The sequence below is a fragment of the Pyrgilauda ruficollis genome, unplaced genomic scaffold (assembly GCF_017590135.1).
Source record: "Pyrgilauda ruficollis isolate IOZ18807 unplaced genomic scaffold, ASM1759013v1 scaffold115, whole genome shotgun sequence".
Lineage (NCBI taxonomy): Eukaryota > Metazoa > Chordata > Aves > Passeriformes > Passeridae > Pyrgilauda > Pyrgilauda ruficollis.
The window spans coordinates 707,457-727,127 of NW_024509766.1; the positions used below are offsets into that span (position 1 = coordinate 707,457).

At 49.4% G+C, this 19,671-nt stretch overlaps 2 protein-coding genes across 2 annotated transcripts in view; one reads left to right on the forward strand and one right to left on the reverse strand.

The window, feature by feature from the left end:
• Positions 1–11,058, forward strand: part of CPAMD8 (C3 and PZP like alpha-2-macroglobulin domain containing 8) — a 54,027-nt gene extending 42,969 nt beyond the window's left edge. Inside the window, exons 37-43 of the mRNA XM_041482621.1 lie at positions 1,353–1,427; positions 2,047–2,152; positions 2,237–2,347; positions 2,986–3,198; positions 3,655–3,729; positions 8,586–8,754; positions 9,328–11,058. Coding sequence (XP_041338555.1) covers positions 1,353–1,427; positions 2,047–2,152; positions 2,237–2,347; positions 2,986–3,198; positions 3,655–3,729; positions 8,586–8,754; position 9,328 — 750 coding nt within the window. The 3' untranslated portion in view covers positions 9,329–11,058. The remainder of the gene's footprint in view (positions 1–1,352; positions 1,428–2,046; positions 2,153–2,236; positions 2,348–2,985; positions 3,199–3,654; positions 3,730–8,585; positions 8,755–9,327) is intronic.
• On the reverse strand, positions 11,052–16,108 carry F2RL3 (F2R like thrombin or trypsin receptor 3). Its single transcript, XM_041482608.1, has 2 exons — positions 15,969–16,108; positions 11,052–15,049 (listed from the first exon to the last, which is right to left on the reverse strand). Exons 1-2 carry the CDS (start codon positions 16,042–16,044, stop codon positions 13,980–13,982), a joined length of 1,146 nt encoding a protein of 381 aa, XP_041338542.1. The 5' UTR covers positions 16,045–16,108; the 3' UTR covers positions 11,052–13,979.
• Positions 16,109–19,671: the final 3,563 nt, after the last annotated feature.

Consider the following 19,671-nt stretch of genomic DNA (forward strand, 5'->3'; position numbering starts at 1 on the left):
ATATCTTCATGGTGTTAAACTTACGGAATGTTCTGTGAGCAGAGGGAAACGGTCAAAAGAAATAGTGTGTAGGGTTTTCATTGCAGAAGAACAGGAAATTTCTTAAGGAATATATCCCCCTACTCCTTTTTCTTTTCCCTTTTTCTTTCTTTTTTTCTTTCCTTCTCCCCAAAAACAAACAAAAACCCACAAAAATATCAAAAGAAAAAAAAAACCCACAAGAATATGTTTACAAATGGGATTGTCTGACAGAGATTGATGTAATGGGACAGTTTAGAGAACAGAATTATACAATAGAGTGCTCTGGCCCTATCTTGGCTCTCCAAACTTTGATTAAAACACCAAAGTCCTTTTCCACAAACCCTCATCCTCCCCAGCTTCAGTATTAGATATTTTCCACGTGCCAGATGCATTCTAAATACAGATTATCAAAATAGTGCTGCTTGATCAGGCAGGAGAGGCACAATATTGAGATGCTCCAAGGGCAGAAATCATAGGAGGAACTCTTGGAAAATTGAAAGCAAAGGTTTGGAGATGTGGGAAGTGCCCTTAGATGGTGTGCAGATAAAAAGCAGAAGAAGTGGGTCTGTGGGCCTGCCTGGTACAATGCAAACCCCAAATTCCAAATCCCTGAGCTTCGAAGGGAGAGAAGATGAGGAGCAGAGGCCTGGCCTGACCCCATTTGTCAAAAGGGAGGGTGCCTGGGGCTCTTTCAAATGGCTGCTCTTTTCAAATGGGAGGATTAATTTTCCTGGCAGAAGAATGTTTTGGATTTTTCAGCTGCTGGGAGGAGGGGACCTTCCATACCCAGTGAGATTCCCCGGTGGTCTGAGGGGTGTAAATAAATAAGAGACTTCATTGGGTGGTTTGGGGTCTCTGAGGTCTTGCTGGAGCCCTGGCACTGGAAACAATCTGGGAGCTGCTGGATGAGATCATGGATGAGGCATCAGCAGAGTCCAGGGGGGTAAGGAAGAGCCCTCAGGTGGTGCACCTTGCAAGAACTCCTCAGCAGGACACAGGCAGGGACACAGGTGGCTTTTCTCCCTCAGTCATGTGGCAGCAGCTTCAATCTCTTTGCATTTTCCCTCTCTTGCAAGAACTCCTCAGCAGGACACAGCAGGGACACACAGGTGGCTTTTCCCCTTCTGTCATGTGGCAGCAGCTTCACTCCCTTTGCATTTTCCCTCTCTTATGGAAGAACCCTTTTCCAGCAGAAGAAATCCCTGGAGTTTAGTGTCTGATCAGTTTTCTAAGCAGCCTGAAGTGTTATTTGTTCTCTCATTTCTACCTGTTTTCTATAAAATGAGATTAAACTAAACACGATGATTTTTAAATTTTTTTTCCACCCCCAGTTATTGATGAACAAGCAAATTGGGTTAAAAAGATATGAAGTGGATGGAAGAAAAGTCCTCTTTTATTTTGATGAGGTAATGGCTTTGTTTCTTATAATTATGTTGGATTTTAATGAAAGGCAAAAGAGCAGGGATGAGGCACCAGCAGGGTGCTGGGGGTCCCTCAGGGGTGAGGATCACCCTGCAGCTCTAAGTGGTTTTTGCTTGAGCTCCTTTTGCTGCAGGTGGGGTTGTGGTTTTGCTTGGAAACCAAAGTATAACAGAGTCAGGTGATTCCCTTTAGCCCATGCAGTGGTTTTGGGTGGATATCACATAGATTTTTGCCTTGAAATAATCTGATTTTCAGGTCCAACTAGAAGTGCTAAATGCAGAATAATTTAGATCTCACAGCACAGAGCTGAGAGTGGAAGGTGAGATCTCTCTTGGCTTGGTCAGCAGCAGGAAATTGTCTGGTGGTTGTGGGCAAGGCAGGGAGCACAGCTGGAATGTTTGCCATGGCTCTGTGGCAAATATGTGTTTTAAAGGTCAGCACAGCATCCTGGTTTGGTTCATCCTGTTTGGTTTTTATTCATTATCTCTGTCCCTATTCTTGAGTATTGGAGGTATCTTTGTGCTTGGTGTTTGGGGCACGTGCTGTGCTCATTTCTCTTCACTTCAGGTGTAGTTTTTGAGTCTTTTACACCATTTCTCACAGATTCCCAGCCAGTGCATGACCTGTGTGAAGTTCCAAGCTTTCAGAGAGCACATAGTTGGGAAAACAGCCCCTGTTCCCATCAAAGTGTACGATTACTACGAGCCAGGTTTGTGCCTGTTTCCCTTTGATCCCTGCTGACTTCAGATCTCCAGGCAAGAGGCTCAGCTGTGATTTCTCCTCCTTGCTGCAGCTTTTGAAGCCACTCGTTTCTACAACGTGAGTGAGAACAGCCCCCTGGCCAGGGAGCTCTGCGATGGCCCAACCTGCAACGAGGTGGAAAGCTCAGCCAGCCAGTGGGTTGGTGAGTTACCCCAAAACCACACAGAGCTTTAGGAAAAATGGGACCCACAACTGTTCTGAACTCAAAATTATATTTAGAAAAATGTTATGTTTTGCTCTCTGTGTTAGTGGAAGTTTCACAAAGGTTTTGGGGGGTTGCAGTGTTAAAGTCAGGACAAACAGAGCAGTGGTGCTCTTCAGGCACCAAAGTGACTGTGATTTGATAAAATGTCTGATTCTGGAAGAACCTGCACATGGGGAGATGTGTCAGTAAACAAAGAGGTAAAAACTCCTCACCAATTGCTTTTGCAATTTGGTTTTCTTTCTCTCCAATATTTTGCAGTGGAGTTCCACAATTAACTGTAGGAAGATTGAACAATTTCATACGTCTCTGAAAAGGAATAACTTGCCCCAGAAGCTGTTGTTCCTTTCTGTGCTCTGTGGCCAAAAACTAGTTGCTTTATCCTAAGTCAGGAATCTGTTGCACCATGGGTCCTTCAAAAAAGCAACTTTGTTCCCAGAGCTTTTAATTCTCTCAAATTTGCAAATTCCTCTTTGAAATCTTCAAGAATTCAACGTAAAAACTGATGATCAGTGAACTATTTCCACTCCACCTTCCCTGTGCTGTGCAAACCTGACTGGGATTTGTTTAATCTCCAGGTTTTGTCCACTCTGGCCCTTGCAACAACATCTTTGGCTGCCTGGAGGACGAGTACTTCGAGCAGTGCCTGTGCTCGCGGGACTGCGGCTACGACGGCGAGCCCGTGTGTGGCTCTGATGGCCACATCTACCCCAACCACTGCCAGATGGAGGTGGCATCGTGTAGGAACAACACCAGGATAGAGCAGATGCCCATGTCTCAGTGTTCTGCCTGTAGGTTTCATTTATTTCCCTTTTCTGTCATGGTTCAGCTGCAGGATGTTACAAATCTTCATTTGAGCAAGTTAATATTCCATGCCTGTGGTAGGGAAAGGAGGATTCTGAACTTGCTGTGTGTTATTTTGCTGTTCATAGTACAGCTGATTAAGTGATAAGGGCAGCTGCTTTTCAGCTTGAAATAACTGGTTTTCTGTTCTCATGGATACATGATTTACCAGACAGAATGAATTGAAGAGAAAATTAGGGATATCGTTTGGTCTAAAGTGAATATTCCTGGATAAAAAATAAATCCATGAAATGTAGCATGCTTTGGAAATTCTGCATGGCCTTTCAAGGTGTGTAGTGTATCAGGGAACTGATTACACCACCTCTGGAAATGCCAGCCTCTACTAGAGAGGCATTATTAACGAATTATGTGACAAATGAGTTTATTTTTCTTTGTATTTGCAGCCAAGAACCTGCCAGAAGAAAGGGAGACACACTCCCACACAGCTGAGCAGCCCAGTGCTCCCCAGACTCCAGCAGGTAATGCAATACTTTTGCATTTATCCAAAGGCTTTCTTAAGTAAGGTTAAAGCTTGTCCTCTCTCTGTATTAAGTACAGGTGGCTCTCAAGCACATTTTAACTAAAGATGCTGAATTTCTCCATTCTATAGAAAAGACAGAATATTCAGAAATCAGAAAAAAGATAGAGGTCAAGGAAGCTGAGGATAAGAAGTATTCAGTAGCAGACAGCTCTCCTAGTCCTTTTCCTTCCAGGAAATCATGCAGGAATCCTGCCCAGCTCAGCACCTGCAGGATTTAGATAATTGTTTGTAGGAGTGGACAACCCACCCTCCTATTTTCTCAGCCTTGCTGTGTTTGAACAACACACTCTCTGTGATCTTTTCTTCCACTATTAAGCTGGAAAGACCCCATTGAAAGCCAGGCTGATGTAATGTGTTCCAACAAACTACTGAGCAGGACGTGACAAGAGCCCAAACCACTGCAAGGACTCAAATCCAGGTGGATTAACTTTGTCCCTTCAGTTCTGTGCAAAAATGGAGCTGGCAGTCTTGATTCTCTCAGAGCTGCTGTTTGGAATAAAGAGCCTTAGTGAACAAAAATGTTAAGGTCAGTGGATGGAGTAGCCAGGAATTTGGCTGCTCATTTTATTTGGTGCTTATGTTCATGCACTTTTTTCCAAGACTCGTGTCGAACTCGCTCATGGCTCACAATAAATCTCACCAAGAAGCAGTGGAGGGTCAATAGAATAGCTTGTTTCATGCTGTTTCTAGTAAATAAACTGGTCTAGATTTTTCCTGGCTGCTTTCCACTCATTAATTTTCCCCTGGCCTTCAACTCCCAACAAATTGGTAAAACCAGTTAAATTCTTCAGGAGAAGAATTAAATTCAGGAGCTCTGTGGCTCCTCATGTCCTCCTTGAGCAGCAGGATCAGACTAACACATGCCCAACAGGAGACACCATCCTGTTCTTTTCTTTCTGGACAGCAGCTGATGGACAGTTTTCTTATTAAGGTGCAAAAACATGGTGAATATTCCATTATGACATTTTCTAACGGTCATTCAGTCTTAGTGTTTGATGTCTCTACTACTTTCCTCCCCCCCCCTTTTTTTTCCCCTGCATTTATTGTGAATATATCTGTATCTATATCTTGTTGCCTTTTGTTCCATACACATGCCATGTGCTCAGCATGGAAAATTTGCAATCTGAACCCTTTCAAGCAGCATTCCCAAACTGTTTTATTTGGGCACTGCTGGAATGTGAGGCCATACCAAGGTCTACAGAAATGGGGCTGCCATTACATAATTTTCAAATAAAAATTTGATATGATTACTCAGGAAAAAAATGATGGAACTTGATGGTAATCCACAATCCAAAAAATGTTCAGAACAGAGTTTCTGAAATAATCTGCATTGAAGTAAAAGGAAAATCCCTCTGTGGTTTCTGTTCTGAATTGACAGAAACAGTGCTGGCTCAGAAGGAGCAAAAGGGGAAAATCTGATTATTTTGTGTGGCATTGTAATGCAGATTTTAGATGGACAAACTTGAGTGCCACAAGGACGTTTGTCAAAGCACAAGCACTTGGAGCTGGCTTTGTCCTGAGATCTGGTAGTGCCCAAATTTCCTGGCAGGAGGATGCTGAGCTGGGAGCAGCCATGGCAGAATGAGCATTCAGGAATCAAACTGACTAAATCCCAGCCCAGGAAAAGGGCCCAGCATGTGATTTTCATTAATCCTCAGGGCTCCTCTCAAGTCAAGCACACGGGACATGAATCAAAGCGCAGCAGATGAATGAGCCCCGCCCCAGCCAGGCTCTCCTGGGCTCGCTGCTGCTGGAGCATGTGATGGGGTTAAGTCGGCTCAGGTGCTCCAGCGGGGGCTCTGCTGAGCCGTGCCTAAATCTGGGACTTCCTAAAGGGATGCAAAACTCCAGGAGCCGAATCAAGCTTAGGGCAGGTTGGTGTAAAACCAACTGGGTGTGTTAATCTGCAGGAAATGCTCAGAGAGGCACATGGTGCTTGTGTTGTCTGGGAGCCTCCTGTGTTTGCCATGAGACTGGCGCAGCTCAGCTTGGCCTGATGGATGCTTTAATTGAGGTCTTGTCAGTGGGAATTGCAGGATGTGTTGGGGCTCCCTCTGGCACACACAGACCCACAGTGAAGTTCCACACACACCAGTGGGTTTGCTGGAATAAATTCCAGCTGTTCAAGATGAGTAATTGAACATAGATGGCTCTGAAAGGTCAGGATGCAGCGCTGTTGCTGCTGTCAGAACATTTTAAAATGCCTTCCCAAAGTCTGCAGAGAGACAGAATGGCTGAGGTTTGACCTTAAAACTTTTTTTGAACAGATGGGTGGGATCCTCTTTGCATCTGTAGATCCTCTGATTGCCAGGGAAGTTTGCAGGGTGACAGAACTCAGCTGAAACAACTCCTGTGTGAGTCCCCTTTCTCAGCTGTTCCTTCTCAGGTGAATTACTGAGTCTCAAAAGGGTGGGACAGGATTTTGATGAGTGGACCCAGCTCTGGGTGTGCTCATGTGCCTTCACAGCCGGCTGCAATATTTGTTTGGATAGAAAACCCTGGAGCAGGAGCTGAGTTACTGACTGGGATCTCACTGAATTTCTGGCTGTGCCTTTCCTGAGATCCTTGTCACTCCTTGGCCACAAGGGTCTGGGTGGACTTCAGAGCCTGTGGGATCCTCAGTAGCTCTGATTGTGTCTCTGTGATGAAGTGGTGCCTTGATTGCTTCCACACATCACTAACTCTCTTCTGAAACAAATTAAATCTCCTCTACCAAAGGCACTCAAGGCACAGCCACTGATATTGGAGGACAACATGTTGCCATTACAGTGCTGTGATTCTGCATGGATTTGGTGGAAAACAACCTCCAAGTGTGTGGGGCAGCAGTGCTGGGGTGTCGGTGCTGCTGTGAGCAGGGAGCCCCCCAGGCTGAGCTCTCTGGCCCCCTGCCTCACCCACAGCCATGCCCTTTGCACAGTTTTGCTCCAGCAATCAGAAAGGGCCAATGGCTGGAGCTGGAAGAAAGTTCTAGGTGGAATTATGATGCTTTGGTGGTGGTATTTTGTTTGTGGGGTTTGGGGTTTTTTAATTAAATGCCTAACCTTAACCCACACCAGCTCCCATCAGGGCCATCAGCCTGAGCTCTGCTTCCAGGTGGAGTCATCCCCAAAATTCCCTGGGTGGTGTGTTCCCCACAGGGCTGCAGCTTTTTCAGGATTGATTGAGCTGGCACAGGGCTGGTTTTCCTCTCCCCCCATCACTGCTCAGCAAACATTGGCCTCAGCACAAACATTTGGGGCTGGGGGAGTGGTTTGTGTGCAGCAGGAAACGTCGGCCTGTGCTCTTTGCTTGGCCTCCAGAGCTGAATTCCTGGGAAGAGTCAGGCCTGTGATGTTCATCCCAGCCCTGGTGGACAGCAATCACCCATTCATAGAAGGAGCTCATGGTCTGGCAGGTTCTCACAGGGAGGAGGCCAAGAAGGAGGGAACAGAGCCTGACTCCCCTGCCCAGTGCTGGGAGGATGTGGGAGGCAACAGGGTTATATCCTTCAGATATTTTATTTCTAGAGAACAAACATTTTCAAAGGCCTTGCTGAGTGCTCTCTTTAAATAAAGCCAGCTTTGGGCGGGCAGGGGACTTTTCCTCCCTGCAATAATTCTGCCTCAGTGCTTGCTTTGGTTTGGACTGGGGCAGTGTACACAGAGAGCAAACAGGAAGGATGGACAGCTGAGCTGGCTCGAGGAGCAGTTTAGGAAACACGGGTCTGCTGCTGTTCCTAGAAGTTTTATCTTGCAGTTTGGACAGGGAGCACAGAGGCACAGCCTGGTGTGAGTGGGGTGTGTGCTGTGAGAGGGACCTACCAGTGTCAGCACAGACTGCAGGGAGTGGGAAGAGGAGAAATTCCTGTTCCTGCCTGTGCTGGGTCTGTCCCTACACAAAGTAGGAAATTTCAGTGCTGTGTGACTGTGCTGGGGCAGAGGTACCTCAGCTCCTCATTCAGGCTGGAGTCCATGGCTTTGCTGTGGGTTCCTGGCCTCAAAACCTTCACACTTGTTGGGCTGAAAAGAAAATTGGCTGCCTCCACTGATCAGTCACCAAGTGAGCTGTTCCCTCAGGGTGTCCCTCCAGCTTTGTCACTTGTTTTATGGAATGATGCACAGCTGAGGGCACACAGGACATGTCCCCATACAGATGGGGCTCTCCTTCCCTGAGGTGCCTGGTCAGAGGAGAGATTTTCAGGGTGCAGAGTGAATCCCCTGTCCCATCTGCCCCCTTCTTTTACCTTGCTGTGTGCAGCCCTCAGGCTGATGGGTTTGAACTTCAGCACCTCAGTTAATTCCATGCTGGAAAAGGAGACTTGGAGATTTTTTCAAACTACGTTGCCCTTTGCCTCCCTTTATTTCCCTTTCCCCCCTTGTTTTCTCCTTCTTTCCCCCCTTGTTTCTCTTTCTTTCTCCCCTTGTTTTCTCCTTCTTTCCCCCTTGTTTCTTCTTCTTTCCCCCTTGTTTCTTCTTCTTCTTCCCCCCCTTGTTTTCTTATTTCCCCTCCTTGTTTCCTCCTTTTCCTACCCTATTTGCCTTCCCCTTTTGTTTTCCCTTTTCCTCCTTATTTCCCCTTTACCCCTCTCTTTGTTCCCCCTTTTTCCATGCATTTAATTCCAGTTTCTCAGACTGGGAAATTGAAAACTCCTCTTGCAGCAGCTCCTCCCTTTCCCTGTGAACCCCACCAAACACGCGCAGGTGCGCTGACACCTGCAGCCTCCTTCCCTGGTGTCCCTGACTAAAACCCCTTCCTGCTGCTGCCCTGCCCTGCTGTGTGGCCACGCAGCTCCTGCAGCTCTGGTTCCCCCAGCAGCCGAGGAGGGGCCCCCCCTGCACACAGACCTGTCCTACTACTCCTACGAGTACGACCCCGACGCCTTCGCCGTGGAGGGCGACGTGTTCGAGGTGGTGGCAGAGCTGAGCACGGCCAGCACCTTCAGGGAAGGGGACAGCAGCCAGGCTGAGGCCACCCCAGCAGAATGGTGAGTCCACAGCGGGGCAGGGGGCTGCTCTGAGCCAGCCTGTGGTGTCCTTGTGCTGGTCAGTTCCACAAAAAGGGGGTCAGTGGGAATGGGGGCTTGCTGGGGCAGCTGTAAAAGGCTCTGGGATGTCAGTGGTTTCATGCACAGTGGAATGGAGTGATCTGTCACTTGGTGTGTTCAGCTGGAGCAGAGGGGAGGCTGATCATGATGGGGGGAGGAGGAATGGACACAGATCTTGCTTTGGGGTGACAGGAACAGGAGGCCAGGAAGGGCTGGAGCTGTGCCAGGGCTTGGCATGGAGCTCAGGGAAAGGTTCCTGCCCCCGAGGGTGCTGGCACTGCCCAGGCTGCCCAGGGAATGGTCCCGGCCCCAAGGCTGCCAGAGCTCCAGGAGCTCCCAGGGATGCTCAGGGTGGGCTTGCTGGGGTGTCTGTGCAGGGCCAGGGGCTGGATTTGATCCCTGAGGGTCCCTCCCACCTCTGTGACCTTTTCAGCTTTTCCCAGGCTCAGTGATATCTCACAAAGATGCATCACAGCAAGGTGACTTTTCTTCCGTGTGTTCTCTTTCCCACAGAAATACATAATTTAAATAAAGAGAAGAGGCTCAGAATCGACTCCTGTATGAGTTTGTTCCTCCAGACGACCTGCTGCAGAACAGAATCTGAATGATGACTACTTCCTGGTGCCCTCAGAACTGTAGGCTTTGCTGCCCCACGGGGCAGATCTGGAGCTCTAAGGGGGACACTCAGCGTTATTTTTCTGTCCATTTTCCTGCCTTCTTGTGCATCCTCTTTGGAGCCCTCCCAGTGATGAGAGACCAATATGCTGTGCCTTCTAGGTGAGGAAAAATAGGGGCTGGAATTCAAACCTATAGAGCATTTCCAAGTGTTTTCTCTGCTATCAGGATATTCTGCAAATGCCATTTCCTAGCTACACTTAGAAGCTAAGTCCAGGGCTTGTGCTTAGCTGAACTGCTGTTTGAGGAAAGATGGCTGAGAAGTTTTTTGCTCAAATTATAATAATAAAAATCAGTGTGTTTTGCCAATTATGACATAACAAGAGGCTGCTCATCTTCCTCAGCCCATCAGTCTGCACCCACGAGAGAAACACTTCCCTGTGGCTCTACAATTCAGGGAAGTTCCTGGGAGGTGCATTTTACCTGAGAAAACTGAAATCCACTGCCAGGGCTGAAAGGCTTCATGTCTGCTGCTGTTTGCAGCCTCAGCAGAAGCAGGGATGAGGTGGGGGAGCCCTCTTTGTGTTGCACTATGTGCTGACAGGGGCTGCTTGCAGCCTTCTCAGCCCCTTTCTCCACAAAGCCTGGCCTGAAAATGAACCTGGCCCAGGCACAGCCCTTTTAAATGTTTGCCTGATTTCACCAACCCCTTTTATTTTGCTCCCACTGGCATCCAGCACAGCATGTTCTGGTCCTGGTACTCCCTGGCCAGGCCTGGCTCTGCTGGCCAGTACCAATCCCTGGTGTCACAGGCTGGACTCCCTCGGTCTGACCTGCCCCAAGCAACGTGGCAAAACTTAAAAAGAAAAGCTTTGTGTTTCCAAAAGTGCAGGAGCCAAGATTTTTGAGTTTCCCTTCCTGCCTGGAGCAGCATTGTTCTCTTTGGAGGAGTTACATGCAATTGCCTCTTGCAAAATAGTGTTAATATTTTATCTTCCCACTTCTATTGTTACCAGGACCCAGAGCAGGGTGGAAACTCCTTTTGAGGGTGTTTATTGGTGAATGGAAACAGAAAAAAAAATCCCAGCTCCATTCATTTTTAAGGCTTGTTTACACAGGAACCATGACAAGAATATATCCCAGTATAGACATTCCATTCCAGAATAAAGGCAAGTTTATTCCAGAAAAATGTCCACATGGGGACAACCAGGAGGTATCCCAGAGGTTGGGCATGTGTAGTTTCCAGTCCTTTTTGTCTGGGGCCAGACATTTGCAGAATGCAGTTGACATGATGAAGGTCTGGGTCTTGAAGTTCCCAGAAATTTCTGAGCTGCCTCAGAAGTTGGCAGCTGTGCCAGCCTCCCCTCGTGGCTGCTCCCAGGATCCTGCTGGGATGAGAGTCCTGCCTCACATCTGGGGTGTGCAGGGGCAGATCCTGCCCTCACCCTGGCAGCTGCATTCCTGCCTGGCAGGTAAATAAATGCCTTTAAACTAAATTCCACCTCCTGCAAGCAACTGTCCTGGCAGGCACTGGCTATTGTGTACACACACAGGACTGAGTCAATATTTATCTCTGGATAAATAACAGGCCTAGTGTGAGCTGCAACAAGATTCCATTTTTTTTTTTTTTTTTTTCCTAAAACTCAAAACTGCACAATACAAACCCTGCTGTTTGCTGGTTCAGGCTGCAGCTGTTTGGTGCTGTGAGCTGGGAGGATGAGGCATTTGGTCACCCTGGTGATGTCTGTGACTGCCTTCATCCAGGAGATGGGACCTGTGTTCTGGAGTCCTCAGTCCCTTTCTGGTTTTCTTCTCCTGCTCTCTCTCACCCATTGTACACCCAGCGAATTCTTCTGGAGAGATATTTGAAGTAATTTTAAACTGCTTGGTCCTCTCACAGATCCTTGGACACTCAGACCTCCCTCTGGGGACGAGGAGGTGAGGGTGGGGAGTTCCAGCCAAGAATTAAACCTGGCTTTCTTTGCTTTCCTCAGGCTGTGGGAGATGTAATGTCCTAATTCCAGCTGCAGACATCCCCCTGTTGCTGCCAGGTAAATAATTCCTGCTGGTGGGTGCCAGCCCATCAATCAGGGCCTTGTCTGAGGGATCTCTGTGCCAGTGCTTGAGGCAGAGGAGTCTGGCTTCTGTTTTACAATTCAAAGGAAAGCCAGAGAGCCCTGGACCCTCAGAAGGCAAAGGCAGAGCAGCCTTCCTGTCCTCAGAGCCAGACAGAGCAGGGCAGTGTGTGGGAGGGGATGTGACAGATTTCTGGATCCTGACTTCACCCCCAGCCTTGGCACTTCCAGTTCCTCTGCTCTTGGCAGCTGCTGCCTCCCCCTGCTCTTGCTACACCAAACCAGCTCCTCTTTGTTGCTAAAAAGGTGATTTTATTTAAGGAAATGAATCAAAGAAACTGCAGTTCCACCACTGTGGTTGCCTTTTCCCCCTATCACAGGAATAAAGGAGGTCTCTGCTCTCTTCTCCACCCCAGCTGAGGGTCCAGAGCTTTCCCCTGTCCCACATTTGTAGTTCATGTTTCTTGTCACCATCATTCATTCTTATCTAGGGGAAAAAAATCATAGATTATTTTTCCTCCATTGTTCAACATCCTGCTTGGAATACAGAAAGTGTAGGACTGGATCCCTGAGCACCACTGGACAAAGCAGAACAGACCCAAAGCCATTCACAGGCTTAGGCCCAGCTCTGCTCAGTCTCCCTCCTGTCCCTCAGAGCACAAGGACATCTCAGGCTCCCACTTTGTGCACCTCAGCCAGGCAGTTTAGAGAGAAGGATTGGTTTTATTTTTTTTTTCCACCAAGGAAAAGGCCAGCTGGGTGCTGGAAAGCCAAAGTCAGCAAGGCTGCTGCTTTGGGTTGTTTCTGGCTTAGAGACTTTGCCTTCCTCTGTCAGAGAGATGTTTCTCCTTTCCTTTTCCTGATGGTCCCTCACTACAAAAGGAGAAAAGTGCCAGTGGGTTTGTAAGACACAGAAATTGCTTCTTCCATCGAGTTCTGTGACTGAATAGCTGCAGCAGTGCTAGTTATCAGTGATTGATGCTTGCAATCCTTTCAAGGAAATTAATATTTATATATTTGTACCTGTACATTATGCAGAGTAATCATTACCATGGTATTTATTTTAAAGCAATAGTTCCCCTTGTTCTTTCTTCTCCTGTGTTTTGGTCTTGCCTCTTCCCCTCCTTCTTAATCAGCCTCAGTAGAAAGCAAATACCAGAAAAATGTTCAGCTTGCTTGAAGAACATCCCCAACACACCAGCACTTGCTTTGCTCACACTGACTGCTGACATTTAATGCACAATAACCTGGTTTTCATTATTGTGAATAGAGAAACTCTTTAGAAAACCTCTACCAGCCTGGCTTTGGGTTTGAGGTTTTTTTAGTCCCTGCTGTTTCTGACTGAGAGCCCAGCACCTGGAGCCCAGCTTTGTGTTTCCCCTGCCTTTTGCCCCCACAGGTACACACAAACAGCTCTCTGACTAGCTGTTGGTCTGTTCATACACATCTTAGCAAGTCTGAGTCCAGAAAAGTGTTTGTTTTAGATTCTGATAAATATTTTATTAAAAACTGATTTTAAGACAATCCTCTCTGCCTCTTATTCACGCTTTATGTTGTCAAGCCTGTGTTGGGAAAACTAAAGAATTAAGGAGCTCTAAAGAGGTTTATTGCTCATTTTCTACCTGGCTGCTCACAGGGCTCTGCCCCAGTTGTGTCTGAGAGATGAGCAGGCTGCATTTTGTCAGATTTGCAGCAGGTACAACAAACAACAAACCTGAGCACCGCTTTGATCAGAGCCAGCTTTTGGCTGTGGGTGACATTACACAAAGGAAATGTGGAGTACCAGAGGCTTTGCTCCATTCCTACTTTACTATTTCCCTTCATGAGACATCATTTTTTTACAAAATCCATTAATACAACCTTTGCCTCAAATAAATGATGGATGCCAAGGGTGATTTGCAAAAACAGGGATGAGTGAAGGGGATTTTCACACCTTTTACCTACAGTGGGCTGACGTTCCTGAGGGGTTGCTGACAAATCAAGCCAAGAATGTTTTGCTACACAAGCCAGTACTCTGCAGTCCTTTGACAGACTGGTTTAGTTCAGGAGAGTAGCTTTTGAAACATTTAGACATTTGGTTTTGCAATGATGCCTCTTTTTTTGTTTTAGGGGAAAGGAATATGCATTTGAGGACAGAGAGCAAGCCAGGAGCAGGAGTAGCAGGCAGAGAGCAGCCAGGTTAGGAACAGCAGACCCAGCTGTATGGGGAGGAACATCCCTGGTGGTGTGGGACCAGCTGAGAAGCTGCAGGCAGTGTCCCAGTAAAGGATGGATGTGTCCAGCACTCAGCATCTCGTCTGGGCAAAGAATCTCACAGCCTGGGTTTATTCATCCTTATCTGTGCAGACAGGGAAAGCACTTGGCTCCTGGGAAAAGCTGTTCTGGGTGAAACTTGTGGAATTCCAGTGCTGAATTCCTCTTATCCCCACTGTGTGCATTCTGAGAGCCCTGGGAGCAGTGAGCCGGGCTGGAGGCTCACACCAGCGAATGCTTGGAGCGGGGCAGCGTTTCCTTGGAGGTCTTTAGGGAAGTGGTGGTTTTTTTGCTGCCACTGAAGACTCTCCTCCTCACCTTCTCCCGGAAATCCTCCGACACGTAGTAGTAGACGAAGGGATCAGCGCAGCTGTTGAAGGTGCTGAGGGCCAGGCTGACCATGTAGCTGAGGTACAGCCGGCCGTGCAGCTTGGAGCAGGGGCTGGAGTAGTGAAGCAGCAGGAGGACGTTGCTGGGGGCATAGAAAACCACGAGGGTGACGACCACGAGGGCCGTGAGCTTGGCGGCGTGGCCGTAGCGGCCGCCGCCGCGCAGGAGGACGCGCAGCACCGCGCCCGAGCTCAGCGCCAGCAGCAGCAGCGGCAGCAGGAAGGCGCAGGCGACCAGCGCCACGAAATAATAAAAGTAGAAACCATCATCCTCGTGCCGGGGCAGGACGTCGTGGCACAGCGTGAGGCCTGCCCCGAGCAGGGGGTAGGACTGCTGCTGCAGGGTCAGGGGCAGCGTCAGGGCAGCAGAGCAGAGCCAGACCCCGGCGCAGGTGCCGGCGGCCAAGGTGGGGGTGCGGAAGGCGCGGGAGGAGAAGGGGTGAGCCACGGCCAGGTAGCGATCCACGCTGATGCAGGTGAGCAGCAGCACGGAGCAGTGCATGTTGCCGTAGAAGAGAGCCGTGGTGAGGCGGCACAGCCCTTCCCCGAAGGGCCAGTGGTTGCCCAGGAAATAGTAGGAGATCTTGAAGGGCAGCACGGAGACGAGCAGCAGGTCGGCGGCGGCCAGGTTCATCAGGAACACGGTGGAGGCCAGGCGCTCGGCCCTGGTGGCCAGCACCCAGAGGGCCAGCGCGTTGGCCGGCAGCCCCAGCAGGAACACCAGGCTGTAGAGGCACGGGATGAGCCTGACGGTGATGGCACTGCCCAGCTGGGCACGGGTGGCCTCGGGGATCAGCAGGTAGGTGACGTTGTTGACCGTGGCCTGGTCGCCCGGGATGGCTCGGGGACACGGGGTGACCTCTGGTGTGCTGGCCTGCTCGCTGGTGCTGTTCTGAGAGTAATCTGAGAGGGGAAGGCAGCCTGTTACTCACTCAGCCTGTTCCTCACTCAGCCGGAGACTCTGTGGAGGCTGTGCACACAGCTCACCCCAAAGGCTGCTCTTTGTCTTCTCTGTTGGGGTCCCTAAACTGGGAATGTTCTGGAAAGGCTGTTGAGTGACGGGCAGGAAAAGCTGGCTGGCAGAGTTTGGTGTGCAGGAGCCACCCTCAGCCACCTTTCTGGGAACATCCCTGATTCCTTTGCTCTCTGGTCTTCCACAGCTTAAAATGGACTGTAATGCTCTACAGCCATGAACAGGCCTGGGAATCCAGAGGGAAATTCCTCTGTACAGCCATGTACAGGCCTGGGAATCCAGAGGGAAATTCCTCTCTACAGCCATGAACAGGCCTGGGAATCCAGAGGGAAATTCCTCTCTACAGCCATGAACAGGCCTGGGAATCCAGAGGGAAATTCCTCTGTACAGCCATGAACAGGCCTGGGAATCCAGAGAGAAATTCCTCTCTACAGCCATGAACAGGCCTGGGAATCCAGAGGGAAATTCCTCTCTACAGCCATGAACAGGCCTGGGAATCCAGAGAACAATTCCTCTGCTGGGCTTTCACAACAATCCAAAGTTCTGGAGCCACTCCAGTGTAAAATTGTGGCTCTGGGTGTATAAGTAGCTAAAGATTTAGCTTTTGAGTCCTTTCTTGTTTACTGCTCCTTTCTTTTTCCTTTCTCTTTCTAGTTTCTTCCACCCCAGCTTCTTTTTCTTCTGTATCTCCTCTGTCAACCTCCTGCTTCAACAAGAGCCCACACAAAGCTCTATCAGAGCATCCTCCCATGTGAACCCATTAAAAAATGAGCTTTCAGGGATTTTACAGAGATCCAAACACCCAGCACTTTACCAAGCAGCAGATTTCCACCCAAAGCAGACACTCACCATCGTAGTCCGAGGCCAGGCAGAGTCCCCAGAGGGCACAGCAGAGCAGGAGCTGCCTGTTCCCAAGGGTGCCCATGGCAGTGCAGGGTCTGTGCACAGCCCAGAGCCAGAGCTGTGTGGGAGCAGCAGCAGCAGGGACCCTGCTTACGCATTTCCTCCTGCTGCTCCTTAACTCTCGGAAGGAACGGGGCAGATCAGGGCAGGATGAGGGGATGGAGGGGCTGGCACCACAGGAGCCCAGGCTGGACGTCCCCAGCATCAGTCTGGGACTGGGAGGGGCTTATTCAGCCAGACACCAAGTGTTTTAGGGCTGCACTTCATCCTCAGTGTGAGATGGTGGCTCAAGTGACTCATCTGGGTCTCCTTCCTGCTCCGGAATATTCCTGGAAATAACAAATGTGGTGGGGTTTGATGCACTCTGCACATCAACAGAGCCCACGCACCTCAGCCCATGGAAATGCTGAGCATCCTCCCACGACAGAGGCCTGAGTGGCTCCGTGGGTGAGCTGAGGTCTTTTCCTGAAGCCTGAGTCACAACATTTGCTGGTACTACAAACAGGGAGATATCCCAGACACCAGAGCTGCAGATCCCACAGATCTCCCAGTGATTCCAGGGGGCTCCTGCAGACTCATGTTCTGGCAGTGGAAAGCTTTTAGTGTCAGCCTCCAGATCAGGCTGGGCCCTTCAGATGCCTCTTTTATTCCCTTTTATTCCATTTTATTCCCTTTTATTCCTGCTCCTGCTTCCTGGCTAAACAGCACCAAGCTCCTGCACCTTCTTGATTTTACTGCAGAGGATGGTTAAAAGTCTTCTGGGTTGGAGCTCTTTGCTCTGGAAAGCAGCAGCAGGAGCACCATGACAGACCAAGGGTGGGTGGCAGAGAGGGGAGATGCTTTGCTTCCTCTGATAAAGCACTGGGACAGGGAGAGCAGCTCCATGCAGCAGGAAAGGAAAGGGGCCTGCAAAGGGCACGCAGGAAGTCCCTGCTGGTGGGGAGATAATGGGGAGCTCCAGCCACTCCTGCCCCACAAAATGCTGCCTTTTCCCAGAGCTGAGCAGTCCCACCCTGCACAATCCCCACTCTGCCTGGGATAAGAACTCAGAGCAGCACAAGGAGCTGCTGGTTGTGCCCAGACAACTCAGGTGATGCTGTAACAGGGACTGGCAGAGCTTCAACGAGCCCTAAGATCCTTTGCTGCCAGGTCCCCTCTGCTCTGACCCCCAGAGCAGGTCCCTTCTGTGCTCTGCTCTGGGAAGCTCCTAAATCCTCTCCCATCTCCCGTGCCAGAGCCCCAGTGTGGCCCTGGCCACCACGTGCATGGGCCAGTGGGACAGGGGGTCATGGCTGGAGGGTGCTGAGCTTTGGGCTCTTCTCTGCAGTCCTTGCCTGGCTCTGCAGGGAAGGAAGGAAGGACAGGAGCTGGAGCCCAGGCAGTAGGAACTGTAAATTTGGTTTGGCAACCTGAGGAGCAGCTCGTTTCTTTCTCCTCGCCTCATGAATGGCCTCTTCTGTGAAGGTTGCAAATCTGAGCCTGGCTGCTGTTTGATGAGATTCTTCTATTCCAAGGAGAAAATGATCCTATTTCCTTTGCTTTCACCATATTCCCACATCCTTGTGCCGAGCGTGTCAAGAGGTGGAGTTCCACTGGCAGGGAGAGGGAAGATGCAATGTTAGATGTTTTGCTTTTGTGATTCTCTCAGGATTTATGAGCCATTGCAGAATGACTCATGTGGCCACATATTTTCCATGCCTCAGCCAGGATCCTTTCCATGCTCTGTATGCAAAAAATTAGCCATAATCAGGTTCAGATAGTGTGCAAATCACAGCCCTGCTTCCTATGGGCAGGTCTCTGGAGTGGAGCAGAGAGAGGTTACTCATCGCTGTATCCTTCATTTTTCAGATGCTGTGTGATCTTTAGTGACTGCCTTCGATGCAGAACAGCTTGCCTGAAAATTCTAATGCCAGAGGTTTGTCACGGCTTGTTAACATCTCTTTAAGTCGTGTGATCCCTGCCCTGTGGGGTAACAATTTGGTTTTAAAGTAATTCATTGCGCAATAGATCATCTCCTGGGAGCAGGGGCTCTTCCATTCCGTGGCTCTGAACCCAAAAGATGTAATGCTGGAAATCAGGCTGGGGATTTCAGGGCTCAGGGGGAGGGTGCAAACACCACCTGGCCTGTCCCATACATCTTGGAGGCTCAGATGAGCAAACTGTGGTGGGTAAAGGATGCGATTCACTGTGGCTGCTCTGTTCCAGCAGCTCCAGGGGGTTCCTGAGCAGAAGGTCAGAGCTGGATCTGCAGGCTCTGCATGTTCAAGGTGCCCTCAAATCTCCGTCAGAGGCCAGCCAGAGACTTTGCTTGGCTCCAGGGAATGCCCTCCTCTCCTCCTGCTTGTCCCACATTTCTCCTGTCCCTCTGGGATCCCACCCAGTCTCTCCCTGGGTGACCCCAGACATTCTCCTCAGCCTCACCCTGCTGAGGGAGGTTTGTCAGAGCTGCTCTTCTGCTTGCTGGCACTTTTCACTTCACACCATAAAATCCACAGGAAGACATTTTCCAGGAATATTTGAAGCTTATTAACACAACTCAGCGTTCTGAAACAGCTTTTTGGGAGCCTTTCTCAGCAAGATAGTGACAGTGGGGTGGGGGTTACCTGGTCTGACACATCATCATCATCATCATCATCATCATCATCATCATCATCATCATTCCTTTTCAGCATCAGGACCCTTTGGATTCGTCCTTTAGCACAGGTTAGGAGTTGCTAGACTTTAATTTAGCCTGTAAATTGAATTAGTTAGTTCTAATCCAGAGAAATTGCTAAAACATGAAGAAAACCTCGATTAGTGTTTGCACACAGTTCTAGACTCTCTCACTGGTTCACAGGCCTGACCCTTTAAGTGCATCCCTGATGAGGAAACACATTAAAAACATCCTGGAATGTTAAATGCTGACCTCAGGTACTCCCTTTAGCCACTCTGAGTTTAGCTGTGCAAACCATTTATACCTATTCCATCCTGCTACTCTGAAGGATGTTTTAAAGCTGTTTGCTGTTGTCCACTCCCTGAGATCTCCAAGTGCTCTCATGTCACATCTGGCTGTCCCTCCCCTCGGTGCAGGGAACATCCCCGTTGTGAGAGGGCCAAGAGAAGACTTGTGCAAAGTGGGCTGTGTCCTCTGAGACACCCCCACCACCACTATTTTAATCCAATTATTCTGTGCAATCGAGGCACCAGAGGATTGTTATGGGGAGAAGAACAGTTTGTTTCCCTGTGAGCAAGCAGGGGGCTGCCCGAGAGCAGAGCTGCCTTTTGTTATGGCAACGGAAGTGTTGGGGATGATGTAAAGGAAACTCCTATCAGCTCTGGGTCACATCACCACGGCTTCATTTGCAAAATCCACTCATTCATTTGTCGTGCAGAGCTCACAGGGAACACAGTTCAACGTGTTATTAGCCAGGAATTTGGGGAGGCTGAGGGAAAGGCGGGTGGAGGGTTATTTTCATGGTTGCAGTTGTGTTGTCTTAACCTGTAGCAGATGTGCTTGTGGGGTTGGGAGCTGGAATCAGCCCCTTCTCTTGAGCCCTGCTTGTGTTCACTGAGGGATTCCTGGGGTTCCCTGTGCTGCTAGGGTGCAAGGAGCCACTGCCTGGCAGGACACAACTCCAGAGCTGAAGGGATCCACCAGGACCAAATCCAG

Bases quoted from the DNA above. Each gene is read 5' to 3' on its own strand.
- F2RL3 (XM_041482608.1), bottom strand. From the start codon at position 16,044: ATGGGCACCCTTGGGAACAGGCAGCTCCTGCTCTGCTGTGCCCTCTGG. The intron at 15,050-15,968 runs GTGAGTGTCTGC...TTCCCCTCTCAG, and splicing joins CCTGGCCTCGGACTACGATG to ATTACTCTCAGAACAGCACC.